At 45.6% G+C, this 19,841-nt stretch overlaps 1 protein-coding gene across 1 annotated transcript in view; it reads left to right on the top strand.

Annotated features, from left to right (window-relative positions):
• LFNG (LFNG O-fucosylpeptide 3-beta-N-acetylglucosaminyltransferase) overlaps positions 1–19,841 on the top strand; it is a 30,173-nt gene that overhangs the window by 6,958 nt on the left and 3,374 nt on the right. The window contains exons 2-7 of the mRNA XM_043979026.1: positions 10,968–11,016; positions 12,779–12,878; positions 13,530–13,683; positions 14,026–14,111; positions 17,102–17,267; positions 18,943–19,028. Coding sequence (XP_043834961.1) covers positions 10,968–11,016; positions 12,779–12,878; positions 13,530–13,683; positions 14,026–14,111; positions 17,102–17,267; positions 18,943–19,028 — 641 coding nt within the window. The remainder of the gene's footprint in view (positions 1–10,967; positions 11,017–12,778; positions 12,879–13,529; positions 13,684–14,025; positions 14,112–17,101; positions 17,268–18,942; positions 19,029–19,841) is intronic.

Here is a 19,841-nt window from a genome sequence, read left to right as displayed (position 1 = left end):
AGTCTAAGCACTGGGCCAAGTTTCAGAAAGTAGTTAAGGAACAATAAACTATACCTGGTTTGCCCGATGCTGTGGTCTTGAGAGGACAGAGGGCTTTCCAAGCTTGTAGGAGGGAAAACATCATCCGGACTGTTGGGAAATGTGGGTTTTGAATCTTGGCACTTGCTACTTAACCACCTTTGTGACCAAGTAGTGGGCCTCAGTTACTTCACCTGTAAAATGGGAATGGGGACTTTGAAGTCAGAAAGAACTCAGTGCCCTCAGGCAATTCTGTAAAACTATAAATTACAACCAAAGTGGAGGAAATTTCCACACTGGGAGCTCATCACACAAATTAAATCACAGATTCAGACTCTCCTCCCCACCCCAAAATACTTGTAGCATCTACTTCATAGAGTTGTTGTAAAGAAACTGCTTAACCCTTCTTACAGTGCAAGCAAATATGAGTTGTTATTTGCCCACACCTCAGAACAAGTCAAGAACTCACTTTAGTTCTTTGTCTCCATGCCTCTTCTTGCCAACTTGGAAGCAAGTGTGTTGTGGGAAGAGAACCAAGAAGTTAGGAGCCCTGGGTTCTAGTGCCAACCCTTTTTACTGCCCATGTGATTTCTTGGGTAAGTCAACTTCTCTTGGCCTCAGTTTCCTCATATGTCAAATGAGAGGGATTAGACTAGATGATCTATAGGCTGTGGAGTCAGGGGCCAGGTTCAAATCCCACCTCTGAAACTTATTATGAGTCAGACCTTGGGCAAGTCATTTACCTTCCTTGGGTGTCAGTTTCCTTATAAATAAACCTAGGATTCCTTTCACCTTTGAAATGTAATCTCTCCCAGAATCTTTTGTGTAAGGAATCCATTCAGATTGTCCCTTTTAGGAGTTTCCAAAGAGCAGCCCTCCAGGATGGCCAGGGTTCTCTCATTGTCTACCCAGGCCCTCCAAGATAAGTAGGAAAGCTGTTCCAGTTACCTTAAGACACAAGGGTCTGTAGTTTCCAGATGACCTCTGCTTTTAAGATGATTGGAATCACAGCTGGAAGACCCAAGAAATCATAACACACACACACACACACACACACACACATTCTACAGAGGGGTTAAGTAGTTTTCCCAAAGTCACACAGTAGCAGAAAGCAGTCAGGATCCACAACCATCTTTTGGCCCTAAATACATTGTTTATTAATCATTAGATGGGACCTCAGAGCCTGCCTAGACCAACCCCTTGCCCTTCTAGATGAGGACACAGAAATCTGTGAAGGTTAAGTGACTCAGCCAAAGCCCCACAGGAAGTAAATGGGAAGGCTGGGCTTTGAACCCAGGTGTCCTATTTACAAATCTATTACCCTTTCTATTATACCACTCTTCCATCAGGAATGCAGTTGAGGAGCGGGGTGGGAGAGTCTCTCTCACACACACACACAAAACACACACACACACATTAAATCATTAAATCAATGAGAGCAAGGGGAAGGACCTAACTTCCTGTTAGGACATGTTAATTCATCGATATCACCTTCCCTTGGACCAGATCAGTACTTGAATCAGAAGCCCTAGGGACATCTTGACAGGGAAGAGAAAACTGGGTAAGCCCCTGTCTACCCACAATGAGTGACAGACTTCCCCTTCCTGTCTTCAGAACCACCCAGCTAAGTCAGTATCTAAAGATTTAGCAGCCTTTGAGACTAGCTGTATTCTCAGAGGCCAAGAGGTACAGCTAGGGTACCAGAGAGGGTGTGGTCTCCACCATTGACTAGCTTGGGATCAAGGATGGGATGGAGACTGAATGCTTCCTCCTTTGAGTGCAATGGAACAGTATCTGGGACAAGGGTGATCTCTTTGGTTGTGGAGCTGCAAACATGAACTAAAAAAAAATAGGCCTTTTCAAGTAGAGAGAGAGAGAGAAAACGGGCAGCATCAAATCCCTTAGGTGAACACAGACTCCATCAATAAATTGTTTGATTTGAATCATACCCTGAGAGCTTCAAGAGTCAAATATTCAGCACAAAGGAAAAGAGAATCTTACAGCACTGTGGGCAGTAGAAAGGTATCAGGAGACCAGACTCTTTCATTAATTTCTTCTGTCACCTTGGTGGAGTCATTTCCCTCTTTCTCTGCTTTGGCGCTCTCTTGAAAAAGAAGGGTTTGGGCTAACTGTTCTTCAAGGCCCCTTTCAGCTCTAAAATTCTGATCTGTTCAGTTGGTATAGGCCCCAAATAGACCTAGATTTTTTTAAAAGGGTTCTGATACATTTCTGGATCATAGATCCACATGGCTCTGGCCTGTTTCCTCATTTGTAAAATGAGGGGGTTAAATTACATCAGTGGTTCCCAAGGTTTTTTTCTTCCTCCAGCCCCTCTAATGAAAAAAAATGCAATGTGAAACCCCTAGATAATTTCACATACTGATCATAATATTCTTTATAATTAATATAAATAATATTCCTTACAATCACAACAGTAGGTGCTATGACTATCCAAATTACAGATAAGGAAACTGAGACAAAGTGGTTAAGTGACTTGGCCAGGGTCACACAGCTAGTATTTGAAGACAAATTTGAACTCAGGTCTTCCTGACTCCAGGCCTAGCATTCTAGCGGCCTCAGAACGACAGAATGATAAATTTAAAGGTTAGAAGGGACCTTGGAGGTCATCTAGTCCAAAGCTCTCTTTTTACAGATGAGGAAGCTTGAGGCCCAGGGAAGTGAAACCCCTTGCTTAAGATCCACACAGGTAGTAAACATCATGGATGTGATTTGAACCCAAGCCCTCTGACTTAAAAACTGGGGCTCTTTCCACCATAACAGGCTGACTTCACCAGCAAATCATTTAATTTGTCTAGGCCCCTCTTTCTTTTTCTTCTTCTTCCTTCCTTTTGTTATGAGGCTGGATTAGATCATCAACAAAGAATCAACAAACATCTACTATGTGCCAGGATCTATGCCAGGTGCTGGAGTTGGTTTTTTTCAAACTGATCCAGAGAATATCCCTTCTAGCTTTCCATCAGAATCCTCTTTGTACCAAAGGGCAAACCTGAGGAAAGAGGACTGGATGGCGCTTAGCCGGAAAAAGGCTTAGGTTATTAACTGCTATTAATTATAGCCATCAAGTATCCAGCACCCTCCTCTTCTCCTTCCCCCATGCCCCAGGCTTTCAATGAAATGGCCATTCTTCTTAAGTTACTATAAGTTGGGGGAGAAGGCTCTGTTCCCTCTTGTTGAACCCAGGTATTCAAGGGCCACACCATTGGCTGGTGGCCTCCCACCCCCACTCCCCAAACCTAGAGGGAGCCTGCCACCACGGGGGCCTCCTTCACCGAGGCTACAATTGTTCCAAGCCAGAATTTGGCATCCTGTGTTTCTTTCAATTGCTGCTTGTTGAACAATGCTGCTTCCTGTGTGTCTCCCCCACCCCCACCCCACTGCAGACAATAAGAGCTGGGCAAGGCAGCCAGAAGTCCCCCGGGGTCCTGCTCTTTTCAGGGACTGATTTCTCTGTGGTCCATTCAAAAAACATGGAATGAAAGGGGTGGGCTGGGAAGGAAGTGCAACAGGTAAACTTAAGGAGGCCCTATCCCAACACCACTCCTTCTCCACCCAGGAGTCATCATTTTCTGTGAGTGGGGAGGGGATGGAGGGGGAAAGTCAGATAAAGCCTAGTTTCCCCAGGGATGAAAAAAAATTGATTGAAAAAACAAAAATTTAATTTAAAAAAGACATTTTTTTCTAGGGCTTTGTAGCTTTAAAAACTCCAATATCCATTAGTTCATTCAGTCCTCCCTACAGCTGTATCAGGTCCAGGAGTAGAGGAGAAGAAGTATTGCAGATAAGGAAATTGAAGGGGGAAAGAAATCAAGGAATTTGCCCATTTTTATGCAACTAATGTGTGGTGGAGTCTAAATCCTCAGGTAGGGCAGGTAGGTGGTGATGTGCATGGAAAATAATTCTGGAGTCAGGAAGACTCATCATCCTGAGTTCAAAATGGAACTCGGGGGCGGCTAGGTGGCGCAGTGGATTAAGCACCAGCCCTGGATTCAGGAGGACCTGAGTTCAAATCCGGCCTCAGACACTTGACACTTGCTAGCTGTGTGACCCTGGGCAAGTCACTTAACCCTCATTGCCCCGCAAAAAAAAAAAAAAATGGAACTCGGACACTTCTTAGCTGTGTAACCTTGGGCAAGTCACTTCACCCTGTTTGCCTCAGTTTTCTCATCTGTAAAATGAGCTGGAGAAGGAAATGGCAAAACGCTCCAGTATCTTTGAAAAGGCAAAAGCAAAAAGAAGATAAAACTATCCCTATTTTTGGATGAGATGTTTTACTTAGAAAATCCTAGGGCATCAGCGGAGATACTGAGACCATTAATAGCTTCAGCAAAATTGCAGGCTACAAAATAAACCCACAAATCCAAGAGAGGTAATAATAGAAAGGGAAATCCCATTCAGAAAAACCCATCTTGCCCATCTGTGTCTGCTTCCTCACTTGCCACCTCTACTGACAGGAAGGAGGTGTGTGCTTCATCACCAGTGCTCCAGGGTTATGGTGTCTTACAACATACTCCCATAACATATGCCAACTCATTTGATCCTCAAGACAACCCCTTTAATGTAGGTATTGCAAATACTACCCCCATTTTACCGAGGAGGAAATTGAGACTCCCTGAAGCTAAGTGACTTGCCCAGGGTTACATAATTAGCAGGGCACGCATGTGGCTCAGGGCATAGTGTGCTGGGTCTGGAGTAAGGAAGACCTGAGTTCAAGTCCTGCCTCAGACACTAGCTGTGTGACCCTGTTGCCTTAGTTTCCTCATCTATAAAATGAGCCGGAGAAGGAAATGGCAAACCACTCTAGTATCTTAGCCAAGAAAACCCCAAGTGGTGGTTACTTAAGAGTTAGTCACAGGGGCGGCTAGGTGGTGCAGTGGATAGAGCACCGGCCCTGGATTCAGGAGGACCTGAGTTCAAATACGGCCTCAGACACCTGACACTTACTAGCTGTGTGACCCTGGGCAAGTCACTTAACCCCCATTGCCCCATGCAAAAAAAAAAAAAAGAGTTAGTCACAGCTGGGGCAGCTAGGTGGTGCAGTGGATAGAGCACCGGCCCTGGAGTCAGGAGTACCTGGGTTCAAATCCGGCCTCAGACACTTAACACTTACTAGCTGTGTGACCCTGGACAAGTCACTTGACCCCAATTGCCTCACTAAAAAAAAAAAAGTTAGTCACAGCTGAACAAAAATATAATTAGCAACCCAGATTTCCCACCCTACTGGGATATTCATCCCAGGACAATCCTGCCCACCATTACTGTGCTTTCCCATCTTCCCCAGTGTACACAAGCTGAAAGGGTGGGTTTAGGGGAGGCTGGGGGAGAATTCATTCAGCAGAAGAGCTGCTACCTGTTTATTGTAGGAGAGTCAAAGGACCTGAGTTTGAATCCTTCCTCCCCTCCCAATTTATTGATGTGACCCCAGGCAAGGCATTTCACTACCCTGTGCTGGATTAGGCTGCCTCAGTTCTAAATCCTATGATGCCATCCTATTCTAAATCCTATGAGCCAATCTTTAAAAAAGAAAGAAAGAAAAGTGGAAGAGAGGGGCCTAAATGGTTTGGATTTGAATTGCTTCTCTTGGCTGGCTTCCTACTGCCCAGAGCCCGGAAAGAACTGGGGGTGGAGAGGAGGGGAGTGCGTGGGGTTGGTGAGGAACCTGCAGGCCCAAGATAGGCCCAGAAAGGTGACACCCAGGGCCCTGGACCGACGGTACCCTTCCTGCCCTGAGCGGTAGGAGACAGGCGGGCAGGCTACAACTTTCCGGAGTTTCTTTTCAGGCGGGTCGTGTGGCCCTTTCCTGTCGGGAGGTTGGGGTGGGGAGGGGGTGTGGCGAGTGGCCCTGTGGTGAAGCTCTCTGTTTAGAGTGGTGGGGGCCCAGGCCGGCTGGTGAGCCGGAGTGGCTGGGCTGAGTGGTTGTGGTGTGCTGCTTGTGTGTATGTCTTGTTAAAATAAAGGTGACTTCAATCTCCTGTGTAGTTGGGAGGATTTTTTTTTAAAGGAAAATGACTTTAGCACTCTCTGAACCTCTTGATCTAATTTAGAAAGTATTTTCCTTTTTTTTTATTATAGCCTCAGCGTGTGTCTCGGTGGGACTCATCCCCTTTTGTTGCCCTCCCACTCAAATTCCTCAATGTGTAAGAGATGGTTTGATAGTGTGCATGCATGCTTGGGGAAAGGCAGGATACCAAGGAGCTGGGGGGGGGGGGAGGAGAGAAGATTTGCCTCCTACCTGCTCTTAAAGGGAATGGGGAGGGGATTTCCCAGACTCCTAGGGAGCAACCTGGATTTTTTGACCCAAATTCCCCATCTCCCCCAACAACCCAGGCCAGATTTTGGCCTGAGGCTGATGATGGAAGGAGGGCAGTGAAGCCCAGGAGGGGACCGACAGAATAGGCATTTTTCAAAAGCTGACCCCTGGAGCCCAAAGGTCTTAACTTAGTTTGGGGAAGGGATGGACGGTTACTGTTTTACTTCCATGCCCCAGTCTAACACTTGGCCTCTGACAGGCACAAGAACTGCACAGGAGCAGAAAGAACATTCCATTCTGATGAGCCCCACATCCCCTACGGCAGGAGACTTGCTTCTCTTAATCTCTACATGACTACAACTGGGCTCCCATAAGAAGCCCAGTTCTTGTTGACACAGAGTGATCCTGCAAGGCAGTCCCTTCTTGCCACCCTGTCTGTGTTGGGGAGGAGCCAGGGGGAGGGAATGTTGTCAACAGCCTGGCTTTAGTTTTTTTACCTTGGGCCTTATATTTTAGGATAATTTTTAAACCTTAAATAATCTTGAGATAGCTAGGCAATACAGTAGGATAGCGTTGGACTTGGAATCAGGAGGATTTGAGTTTGAATCCTGCCTCAGACACTAGCTGTATCATCCTGAGGAGGTCACTTAACCACTGCCTGCCTCAGTGTCCTCATCTGTAAAATGAACAGGAGAAGGAAATGGCAAACCACACCAGTATCTTTGCCAAAAAAAACCCCAATGGGTTCACAGAAAGTGGGAAATGATTTTTTTTTTTGTCGGGGCAATGGGGGTTAAGTGACTTGCCCAGGGTCACACATCTAGTGTCAAGTGTCTGAGGCCGGATTTGAACTCAGGTACTCCTGAATCCAGGGCCGGTGCTTTATCCACTGCACCACCTAGCCGCCCCGGAAATGATTTTTTAAAGGACTGAACAACAACAGTAAACAATAGTATCAGGATTCAAACCTAGGACTTTTGGCTCCAAGCACCGAGGATTTTACACTGCATTCTTTGGAGGCAGTCAAATAGGGCATTTGTGTGGCCTGGGTATGGTCTGAAAATTGCTGTGATTTCAGGGCAGCTAGGTGGCGCAGTGAATAAAGCACCGGCCCTGGACTCAGGAGGACCTGAGTTCAAATTTGACCTCAAACACTTGCCACTAGCTGTGTGACCCTGGGCAAGTCACTTAACCCTCATTGCCCTGCCCCCCCCCAATTGTTGTGATTTCCCCACACATACACCCCCATGTGCAAATTGCTCACACCAAACTGTTCTACAATGCTGCCCCCTGCCCCACTGTCTAATACTGGAGACCTTTACTGTCAGCTCAGGTAGCTTGCTATCATCACACTAATGCTCCAACTGAAGCAATCAATCAAAAAACATTTCTTAATCATCATTAGCAACTAGACTAAACTGGGTGTTTTGTAAACCTTAAAGCAACATGGAAACCGGTGTTCTATCTTTTACAAGGTCAGTGTCTTGGTGGTCATAGTTTTCTAGCATTAAGAATATCTACATTTCTGAGGCAGCTAGGTGGCGCAGTGGATAAAGCACCGGCCCTGGATTCAGGAGGACCTGAATTCAAAAGTGACTTCAGACACTTGACACTAGCTGTGTGACCCTGGGCAAGTCACTTAACCCCAACTGCCTCACCCCAAAAAAAGGTATTTACATTTCTTTATGTTAAAAAGCACCCTTCTTTGCGCTGCCTCAGCATCGGCATGTGCCTGTTTTACCTGCCCCTAATTTCAGCTGTGCCTCTTCTTCCATGCCCTGCCCCTCTCTGGTCTCTGCCCACATGAAAGATAGCTCCTCTCCTCTTTCCTTCCCTGCCCTCAGGTTGTCCGCCCCCCCCCCCCAAAAAAAATTCCATTGTTTTCCTTCCAGCCTTGGTGTGGCGTGGCTGAGCACACATCTCCCTCCCCTCCAGCCTACCAGGCTTCCCCTTCCTCCTGGATGGCTATTTATCTCCCAGAAAAGCCTCTTGCGGCCTCCCCAGGGACCTAAGCAAACAATTTTAGCCTTTCTCTCTGCCCCCTTTCTTCCAGTTAACTAACCCAGCTGTATGCTAATGGTGGAGCAAACTATTGCTACTTAACTCTCCTGGACTGAGTAAAAGTTGGGGTTGGGGGGGGGGCGATGGACCCTGGTACATTGTTGCAGCCCCTCTCCCCTCCCTCTTGCTTGCATAGCACCCCCTCCCCCTCTGGACAATAGCCTGCTTCCAGTTAGTTCGCTTGTAATTCATCGCTCTGAGGATCCCTGCACAGCCCCGGGTCTCCTTTGTCTCGGGTTTTTTTCTCTGCCCCCATTGTCCCAAGTTGGGTTTTTTGCTGGGGTTTGGCAGCTGACCAGGGACGCTTTTCTCTTCTACGGGGCCTTTGTCCAGCTTCTAATTGAGATTTTTTTTCTTCCCACAACCAAAGCCTCCCTTCCTCCCCCCCCACCCCTCTCCTCAAAGGATCTTCTCCCGCCCCCTCCCCACTGAGGAGGGGAGCCCCACCCGGGACAACCACCAGATGCTGGGAATTAGCTATGTAAATAAGGGAGTGTTGGCGAGGCAGGTGGCGCAGGTACGAAGTGGGGCAGGCAAGGACCTTTGGCTGCGCTCCAAGATGCTGGGGCTATGTATGACTTAGTGAGTTACCTGGCCGGGGCTGGGAGGGAGCAGGCCGTGTGTCTGTGCGTGTGTGCACAGGTGCAGGCGGGCCGGCCAGGTTGGGCTCGTGCCGGAGATGAAGCAGCTGCCAGGCATGACCTTCGGTTGTTCCGGCAGATGGGTGAGGCTTGGAAGGGCGTGGGGAGGTGGCTTTGAGGCCCACTTCCTAGGGGAGGGATGACGGTAGGCGCTGGACCTCATTGCCACCGCTTAAGAAAGAGTCAGCCACCGCCCTGGCTTCTGAAAGAGAAAAAGGGCAGAAAGTCAGGGTCTTTTATACAGATATAAAAACGTTTGGAACCAAAAGGTACTTTTTTTTTAAAGCTAATTATTCGAAGTAAGAATATTCAGTTGCTCTGAACACTTTCAGGTTAGAAATCCTAACCATTCCTATTTCTGAATGCCTCCTGTGACAACCAGAAAGTACTTTTCTATTCCAAACATCTACAACAGCCCCAAGCCACCCAGATTTTTCAACAGGGGAAACTGAGGCAAGGCTGGTTCTCAGAGAGCTTCCGACTCAACCTCAGGATTCTTTCAAGTAAACCTTGTTGCCCCTGTCTCAACAAATATTTATTTAATACTCTCAATATACTCAGTGGGAGTTGGGGGGGGGATTATCATTGTGCTTAGAGAAGACTTGGAATATAATCCACACTTTGACAAGGGTTTCATTATCTATGAAATGAGGTTGATAATACCTATCTCAGGATTGTTGTGAGGATCAAGGGCAATAATTATGTAAAAGCCTTCTGCTAATTTGAATGGGATTGGGAACTGAGACTGGACCTGTGATTTCATTTCATTGCCACAGTTTAGGATCTTCAAGAATTACCTAAAGAATTGACCTATATTAAATGACTTTCCTGGGGGGCAGGGGGAGGGATTCACACAGCCAGTATGTCAGAGGTAGGATTTGAACCCAGAACTTTTAGACTCAAAGGTCAGCTTTCTATCCCTTTAGTCAAGTGTCCTCTGCTCAAATCTGAAGTTAAGCCTATCTAAATGTGAGCTTTTGTTATTATGACTATTTTCTACTATATTGAGTTGAATGGAATGCGCCCCTGCAGATAATAGAGGTGATGGAGGTCCAGTCCCTGCCCTCCAGGAGAGAACCTTCTGGTATAGTTAGGGACTTAAGAAACACTTAAAGAACCAAGTGGACATATACATGTAAGTAGGAGATGAGTTATAGTGTCAATATTCTAGATGTTCCCTTTTTTCCCCCAGGGCAATGGGGGTTAAGTGACTTGCCCAGAGTCACACAGCTAGTGTCAAGTGTCTGAGGTCGGATTTGAACTCAGGTCCTCCTAAATCTAGGTCCAGTGCTTTATCCACCGCGCCATCTAGCTGTCCCCCATAGTGTCAGTATTCTAGCTTTCAGAGAAGGGGGAGACTAATGCCAGCTGGGGTGGTCAAAAAAGGCTTCCTGGAGGAGGTGGTGAGCTGAACCTGAAAGGATAGGGAGGGTTTAGATGGGACAACTTGGTGGTGCAGTGAACAGAATACCAGGCTTGGGGTCAGGAAGATCTGAGATCAAATTCAGCCTTAGACACTTGGTAACTAGGTGATCCTGAACAAGTCACATATCCCCTATTTGCTTCATTTATAAAATTGGGGCACACTGGAGAAAGAAATGACCAACCAACCCTCCCAGTCCTTTTGCCAAGAAAACCTCACACGCTTTCATGGGGTCACATGTCCTATACAACTGAACAATGACAACAACAAGGGTTTAGACAGGTGGAAGGCTTTAATTCTTATGTCCCCAAAGGAGTTTTTGTGAACCCCTAATAGGGCTTCCTCTAACTTTCCTGACGGTGAAGAGCTGTTCCTCCGATTTTGAGCACATCCGTGCCTCTGAGCTCTTAAGAAGAAGACCTGAAGGTCTGAGTGGGGTGTACCCAAGGCTCACAGTAATACGCAGTAGCTGAAAACTCTACCTCTAGCTCCCAAAACAGAGCTTTGGGGACCAGGAACATGGCTTAAGGAAATGTTTTCTTTTTTTTTCTTTCAGACTTTCATCTTCACAGATGGAGAGGATGAAGTGCTGAAGCAACACACAGGTAAATAGCGTCTATTTTCCTCTCTGGGGAAGAGCATCTTGGACCATCAGTTGCTCTCTGCCTCTGACTCTTCTTAGGGGAAGAATGGGTCATCCTTTCCCATCCTCTGAAGGGAGAGTAGGGAAAGGGGTTTCTTGAGCAACTCTCAAGGGGCTCTGGTTGTCCTTCTGCAGGTGGGGAGTACAGCAGAGGAGGGACCCAGTCTGGGAGCAGTTCTATCTGGGGAGGGAGGAGGTATTCGGAGGAGGTAGCCCGTTGGTTCCAGGGAGGGCATACACCTTCTTTGCTTGGTCTCCCCATTCCAAGAACCTGCCCTGGTCAGTCTAATATTCCTTCTGGTTCCCTCCCCACCACGTAGAGAGATAGCTGTGACTGGGTAGATGGGAAGAGGTTTACTCACTGAGTGTTTATTCAGCAGCCCCGCCCCTCCAGTCTGGGTCAGGTCTCTCCATTCTTCTCATGTAAATGATTCCCTTTCAGGCCTTGAATTAATTCCCTTTGAGAAGGCCCAGCAAGTAACAGGTGGCTAGTGCTGGGAAAATGTAGGCTGAATAGGGGAGGGCCGGGCTCTGGCTCCCACAGCCCTCCTGGAGTCTCCTGGCCTCCCTCTCTCCCCTTTCCCTGGGAACAGTCCTCCTCGGCTCCCTCTTTCCTGGGGGCTGGGATCCCCTGGCTCTTCCTTCCCTCCTAATCTCCAGCTGGGCTTTTGCGCCAGAGGGCATCTACTTGAACAGGGCTCTGGAGATCTAGGTACAATCATCTACCTATTACTTTCTCCAGGCCTGACACCACTTTAGTTTAGGGATCAAATTCAGCTTCCGACTCTTTCTAGCTTTGTAGCCCTGGGCTAGTCACTCAACCTCAGCTGGCCTCAGTTTTCTCAATGTAAAATGGGGATCATAATGAGATAATATTTGTAAAAAGCACTTAAAACAAGGGGTAGCTTGGTGGCACAGTGGATGAGGCACCTGTCCTGGATTCAGGAGGACCTGAGTTCAAATGTGACCTCAGACTCTTGACATTTACATTGACCCTGGGCAAGTCACTTAACCCTCATTGCCCCACCAAAAACAAACCAAAAAAAAGCACTTAAATCAGTACTTAGCACAAAGTAGGTACTTTTAAAATATTTACTTTTAAAATATTTTAAAATATTTACTACTGGATCTTTTATTGTTGAGTCATTCAGTTATGTTCACTTCTTTGTGACCACATTTGGGGTTTTCTTGGCAAAGATATTGGAGTGGTTTGCCATTTCCTTCCATTTTCTATTGGCTGTATGCTCAGCAAAATCTGACTCCTATGCTGGGATTAAAGAATCATAGAATTTCGGAGCTGGAAAGGGCCTTAAGAGATCATCTGATTCCCCACTCCCATCCCTACTGCTAATCCCCTTGTAACTAACTCCTTAGACTCTTTCCCTTCCCTCCTTCCAACCCTCACCCACAAATCCTTAACATCTTGCCTAGACACATCTAGGCACCTGGGTTGGCTATGCAGTCCTCAAGGTTGCTGATTCTTGGTATGGTGTGATAGATATAGCAGGAAGTTCAGAAATTTGGAATCCAGTCTTGAAATTAAACTTGCTGTGTGTCTTCTTTGGACAACTCTTATCCTTTCTGGGCCTTGATCTCCTCATCTGTAAAAAGTAGACACCACTTGTCCTGTCTCAGTGAGGAATCACTCTTGAATATACTAAGTGTGTGTCAGTCAGAGCCATTGGGAGTCATTACTCATGGATGGATGTCTCCTCTCTCCACAGGCAACGTCATCAATACCAACTGTTCTGCGGCTCACAGCCGCCAGGCCTTATCCTGCAAGATGGCCGTGGAATACGACAAGTTCATTGAGTCAGGAAGGAAGTAAGTGGCCTTTGAGGACTCCTTGAATTCCAGCTCTTCCTATTCCTTCCATTCCTTGCTACTTTATCCACTCTTTCCCCCTCCCCTAAAAGCATCATCATCCCCATTTTGTAGAAGAGAGAATTGAGGCCCAATGAGTAAAGCCATTTGTTTAATATTACATAACAGGAAAATAAAAATGCTGGGACTAGGGGTTGGGGGGCACAGCTAGGTGGGGCAGTGGATAGAGCACTGGCTCTGGATTCAGGAGGAGCCGAGTTCAAATCCAGCCTCGGACACTTGACACTAGCTGTGTGATCCTGGGCAAGTCACTTAACCCTCACTGACCCAACAACAACAAAAAAAAGAAAGCTAGGACTGGAATCTAGGTCTCTTCTATCATATCCACTAGGGCAACCAAACACAAGACTAGATGACCTAGTTTAATTCATCCCCACTAGTAGAATGTGTTCCTAGGAATAGCCCCCTTCCTGTGTCTGAGGGATGAGGGACGTCTTCCCAAATATTATATAGTAGGGAAGAAGTAGGTAGCTTTCTGAGGCTACACTAAGGGCTGAGATGGCAAGTCTAAGGTTCCCTTCTTGGCCTTCTCCCTGACCCCCAGCCTGCCCACCAGAATCTCCGTAATCATCTCTCCTATATTTCCTTCAGGTGGTTCTGCCACGTGGATGATGACAATTATGTTAATGTTCCAACGCTTGTCAAACTGCTATCCAGCTACCCTCACACTCAAGATGTCTACATTGGCAAGCCCAGTTTGGACCGGCCCATCCAGGCCACAGAGAGGATCAGTGAGAATAAGATGGTAAGCACTCGGGGCCAGGGAAGCCCAGTGTCAAGATGGAGACCTAGGGGCTGAACCTGAGATGATAAAAGCAGGAGGCCTTAGACCTCACTTTTAGAGTTTAGGCCCAGGCCTGAAAGTTGTGACAAGTGACAAATATGGTGATTTGCACAAGGTCAGATGGCTAAAACATAGGTTAGAACCTGCTTTTTGTTGTTTGTTCTTTTAAGTCATCCTAGGTCTGGTACATCCCTCTCTAGAACACATTAGGGGGACAAAGGGTCTGTACTGCCCCTAGCCTAGAAGGGTCACTCTCAGGGAACTGAATGACACAAAAGTAACATTGGTGTGTCTTCCTTACAGCGTCCTGTTCACTTCTGGTTTGCAACCGGCGGGGCTGGTTTCTGCATCAGCCGTGGATTGGCCTTAAAGATGAGTCCCTGGGCAAGGTAAGAGGGTTCTGTTGAATGTCTGCAAATTGCATTTTTCTCTGGCACTCAGAATGAGGGGGCATGGGGCTAGGACAGGGTCTTGCCTTTATTCTTCAAGTGGCATCTTTGGATCCATTTTTTCCTCTGTCTCTAAACTCCTATCCCATATTTCTGAGCCATTTAGCTTAGAAAGAGGCCCAGGAACAATGCTACTTGCCGTTATTTTGTTTAGTCTCGGTGGACTAGAGAGAAATGCTAATGAAGGCATACTCTTGAAACTCTGGTGGTGGTGGTGGTGGTGTAGTATTAATAATTTTGATGAATACATTATAAAGTAGAAATAGATTTTTTATAAATTTCTAAAATATTTTTTTTGGAAGCTATTTGGTATAGCAGGAAAATCCCTAGATTTGGAGCCAAGAGACCCTTGGGTTGCAATCTCAGCTCTCACACTCACACTGTGACGCTGGATGAGGCACTTGGTCTCTGTGCCACAGTTTTCTTATCTATAAAATGGTGATAATCATGTTTGCACTGCCTACTTCACAGCGTTGCTAAGAGGACCAAATGAGATAACATGTATAAAAACAGTTTTTCACATCTTTAAAACACCATGGACACTGGAGTTATCTTCTGTGATCTAGTGAGTTTTTTTGAAATTGTTGGTTTGGTCACAGAACAAAGCCCTAAACAGCCAGTCTTTGCTATTGGTCACTAGTGCATCAGAGGAGAGTGTGTGGATTACTCTACTTAGTTTGACCCATCTACATCTGAGTTTTTGCTTTGCCAAACAGATGTCTTAAATCATTTTTTAATTGATGGTTTAAGTACTCCAGGAGGTCTTACCAATTAAAAGAAGGCTATTGTGGTGGATAAAGCACTGGCCCTGGATTCAGGAGGACCTGAGTTCAAATCCAGCCTCAGAGACTTGACACTTACTATCTGTGTGACTGGGCAAGTCACTTAACCCTTATTGCTCCACCCCCCCCCCCAAAAAAGGCTATTGTGAAGGGTTTTGTTTTGTTTTGTAAAGCAAGTAATCATTCCCAATTTATCTTGTGTAATTTAAATTTTAACGTGGTAGTTTTATTTAAAATGAGGGATGCTGGAGCTAAAAAAAATTCTGAGAGCCCTATTATATTACTAGTGTTGGGACAGACTCTTAAGAAATCATCTAGTCCAAGCCCCTCTAAAAATAAAGGAAACTGAGGCTCAGAGAAGGGAACACTTGCTCCAGGTCACATAACTAACAAGTGGATGAGCCAGGACTTGAACCCAGAATAGTAGTCATTCCACTATATTAGGCCACATGTCCTTCTGGGAAGCAGGTCAGTAGATGTTGATCCTTCATACAAATGAATAGCATGGTATCATTCCCATATATCATTGTGATTGAGGAATGAGACATTTGGGATTAGTCTAATACTTTGGCCAAATGAGACTTAGGCTACGTAGAATCATGTAGTAGATGAATTCCCATGATAAGCAGCCATCCATGGGATCACTTATTTTTTTTTAATTAATTAATTTATTATTGTTTGTTTATTTGTTTGTTTAGGTGAGGCACTTGGGGTTAAGTGACTTGCCCAGGGTCACACAGCTAGTAAGTGTCTGATGTCGGATTTGAACTCAGGCCTTCCTGAATCCAGGACCGGTACTCTAGCCACTGTACCACCTAGCTGCCCCTAGGGATCACTCATTTTTAAAGAATGGCATATAATAATGTCCTTGGTATGAATCTTGCCACCACTGATGCATATCCCAAGCCTCCTAGTCTCGTGAGCAATTGTAGCCAAAAACAAAAATTCATTGCTGAGTATCCAGCCTTCAGGGGAGAAGCCTTTTCATACTTGACTAGATTAGTCCTTAGGAGACTGTCACAGTATCTATCATTTGACCCATACTGTATGGTACCGTGGATAGAACTCTGAACCTAGAGTCTGAAAGACCTGGGCTCAGATCTGCCCTCAGGTACTCAAAGGCTAATGAGTTAACCTCTTTCAGCCTCAGTTTCCACTTCTGTCAAATGAAGGTAATAGTAGCACCTACCTCAGAAGGTTGTTGTACAGATAGAATGAAATAATCTTTGTAAAGTGCTTTGCAAACTTAATGTGATATATAAATGCTAGTTATTATTACTGCCACTATTGTTTTTACCACCACCACCACTACTGTTACTACTACTACTACTACTACTACTACTACTATTACTAACACCTCAATGAATTGCTCTAATGTCTTCCAGTAGGCCTAATTCACTTATCCATAGTTCTTTACCTTGTTGTCTCTTCGCCACAATCCTATGAGGGGAATTAGTCTAAGTATTCTCCCCATTTTGCATTTGAGGAAGATAAGGATCAGATTGGCTAAGGGACTTGTCCAGGTCCTCACATTGTACTAGGGGTCAAGAGTCAGGATTCAAACCCAGGTCTCTTCATTCCAAAGTCCCAAGCCTTCTTTCTGAGAACTTCAGGGCTATTGTTATGAAGTTACATATCTCTCCTTGCCTGGAGCTTTTCTGTTGGTTTTGAGTTCCGGATAAATTGGTGTTTGTGGTTATAATTTGCTTGGGTTTGCTAGGCCACACCCATAAAGGTTACCTCATTCTTCCAGTCTCTACTCTTGCTTCTCCCTCTGTTGCCTCCCAGATAAACAATGGTGCCTTGGGATATGAATTTGTGAGGATCCAGTGGCACATAATATTTGTAAAGCACTTTATAAATGTCAGCCACTGTTACCACTAATGTGGTGTGAATGATGTATCAGTTGACTGGGCTTTTCTTTCCCTTGGGATGGGTAAAAGGAAGAGGCACAGAGACGAATGATTTCCAGCCAATTATTCTTACAGTGACTCTAAGAACAGTCAGTTCCATTAGATCAACCTAGGATGCTTACATTCCTCTTGCTCTGTCTTCTCTGGGGCTCTTCACTCTTTGGGAATTCAGACTAGGGGAAAAACAAGGGAGATGGCCCTCCACCTTCATCTCATCTTTCCTCTCTCTCCTCAGTGGGGGCCACTTCATGAACACAGCAGAGAAGATTAGACTGCCCGATGATTGCACCATTGGCTACATCATTGAATCTGTGTTGGGTGTGAGGCTCATTCGAAGCAACCTGTTCCATTCCCACCTGGAGAATCTTCAACAGGTGCCCAAGTCCGAGCTCCATAAACAGGTATTTACTCTATAATTCTCAATTGCCCTCCAACTCATAAAGGCCATGAGAGAATTAGAAATCAGCCCATCGGGGGTGGCTAGGTGGCGCAGTGGATAAAGCACCTGCCCTGGATTCAGGAGGACCTGAGTTCAAATCCGGCCTCAGACACTTGACACTTACCAGCTGTGTGACCCTGGGCAAGTCACTTAACCCCCATTGCCCCACAAAAAAAAAAATCAGCCCATCAATTATAGGTTAATAGATTTACATCTGGAAAGTACCTTAGGACAACTAATCTACTAACCCTAGCCTCCCCCTGGAGAGACCTAGAGAGTTTGTGACGTACCTAAAGTCACAAAAGTAGGAAGTAGAAATATCAGATATCCCAAGGACCCAACAGCCTACCCCAGGCAAAAGGCTTTACTGTGTGGCAGGCACTATGCTAAGATTTGGGATACAAATACAAACAAAGAAAAAAGTCATTCTTCAGCCTCCAGGAGCTTACATTCTAATTAGGGAAGGCAACATTTTAAAAGGAGCAGGAAAATGGGGGCAGGAGAGAGGTAGAGGCAGCCACACTGAAGGGCATGGTAGTCCCAAGGCTAAGAACACAAAAGTTTCTATTTCTCCTGAATCCCTCGTGGCATTTGTCATAAGGCTGGGGACATAATATGTACTTATTTGTTTGCTTTGTAAACTAAAGAGATCAGACATAAGTATGAACAACTATTTAATAATTAACAGGAAATAGGAGCTGGACCCGTGATCTTATTGGCATAGGGAACTCCAAGATTAGAAACCTGCCTTTGCCAATTCAGGACTCTGCATTTTATGGTCTAGAGAATTACCTGGATCGTTGAGAGATTAAACGCATTGCCCAGGTGATAAAGCCAGTATTTATGGGTCAGATGTGGGACTTGAACCCAGATCTCTCACATCTGAAACCTGCTTTTTATCAACTATGCCACACTGCTTCAGTCAGAATTATGAATACTATTATAAAGACCAGAACTTTTAGAGGTGAAAGGGGCCTTAAAGATTATCTAATCCTGGAATCTATGAATTTAGTTTTTTTAAAAATATATTTTGGGAGCAGTTAGGTGGTGCAGTAGATAAAGCATCAAACCTGGATTCAGAAGGACCTGAGTTCAAATATGACCTCAGACACTTGACACTTACTAGCTGGGTGACCCTGGGCAAGTCACTTGCCCCATTGCCCCACCAAAAAAAAAATTTGGTAACTATATTTCAATATAATTAGTGTCCTTTGTTGTCCTATGAATTTCATTTTAAAATGCTATTCTGGGGGGCGGCTAGGTGGCGCAGTGGATAAAGCACCAGCCCTGGATTCAGGAGTACCTGAGTTCAAATCCGGCCTCAGACACTTGACACTTACTAGCTGTGTGACCCTGGGCAAAGTCACTTAACCCCCATTGCCTCGCAAAAAAACAAACAAACAAAAAAATGCTATTCTGAGATGGGGTCCTTGGGCCTCACAAGGGGTCCACTGCACACAAAAAAGACAAAAATTCTAGGCCAGCCCCTTTTTATAGATCAGTCAATTATATAGCTAGGTCCTAAGGATATCCAGATACCAAATTTGTCTAGATTGGCCCTACCCTCAAGGGGTATCATCCTTAACCCTAAAATTGCTGACCCAGCCACTGATTGTTCCTCTCATTCTGGTCATTAGGTGACACTGAGCTATGGGATGTTTGAAAACAAGAGGAATTCCATCCATATGAAAGGTGCATTCTCTGTGGAGGCTGATCCATCCAGGTGAGACAGAGGTCCCCAACTTGGTCCCTCCCCCTGCCCACTCACTGGAGGCCCCGGAAGGGACTTCTGAGGTGCTGAAACTCAGATTTGGAGACCACACAATCTACAGTGTTCCCAGAGTCATAAAGACATCGATCTGACAGGCATCACCCCTGCCAGACACCTCAATGGTCAAGCCTTTACCATATTTTGGGGGCTCTAGATGATATCAGGGAGGTTCAAAATACAGGAAAATTTTCCAAGATTTACTGTTGCCCCAAAGTATAATGACCTGTCTAAGGAGAAATGTAGTGGTGAGTTCCTTCTCACTGGAAGTCTTTTAAGTGGAGATTGACTGGATGGCTACTTCCAGGCAACAGCAGGGATTATAGAGGGAATTCTTGCTTACCTTAGAGGTTGCTACCAGATGGCCTGTGAGGTCCCATTCATCTAGGAATGATTGATTCCATGATGAGCTCCTCCTTTCAGGGTATATACAAAGGTTATAGGGGCCACTAAAGGCATCTCCAAAGATTTTGCCCCCAAAGACTTCCAAGCACCAATTTTTCATTATGAGGCCTCTAATTTCTTCAGGATAAATCCAGGGGGTGTTTTGTTGTTTTTACCAGACCTGTGATTTTGTTATTTTATTGGTATAGGGAGCTCTCAATATAGAAATTCCCCCTACTGATGCAGTTTGCTAGCTTTTCTGCAGTTTATTCTCAGATTATGCACATTTGCAACAAGGATTTTGATTTTCTTTTTCAATGGGGAGATGAAGAATGAGAGGAGAGAGGGGGTAGCTAGGTGGCGCGGTGGATAAAGCATTGGCCC

This window comes from Dromiciops gliroides, chromosome 1 (genome assembly GCF_019393635.1).
Source record: "Dromiciops gliroides isolate mDroGli1 chromosome 1, mDroGli1.pri, whole genome shotgun sequence".
In the NCBI taxonomy this organism is placed as follows: Eukaryota; Metazoa; Chordata; class Mammalia; order Microbiotheria; family Microbiotheriidae; genus Dromiciops; species Dromiciops gliroides.
Note: the sequence above shows the minus strand (reverse complement) of the source record. Positions and strands in the feature narration are given on the sequence as shown.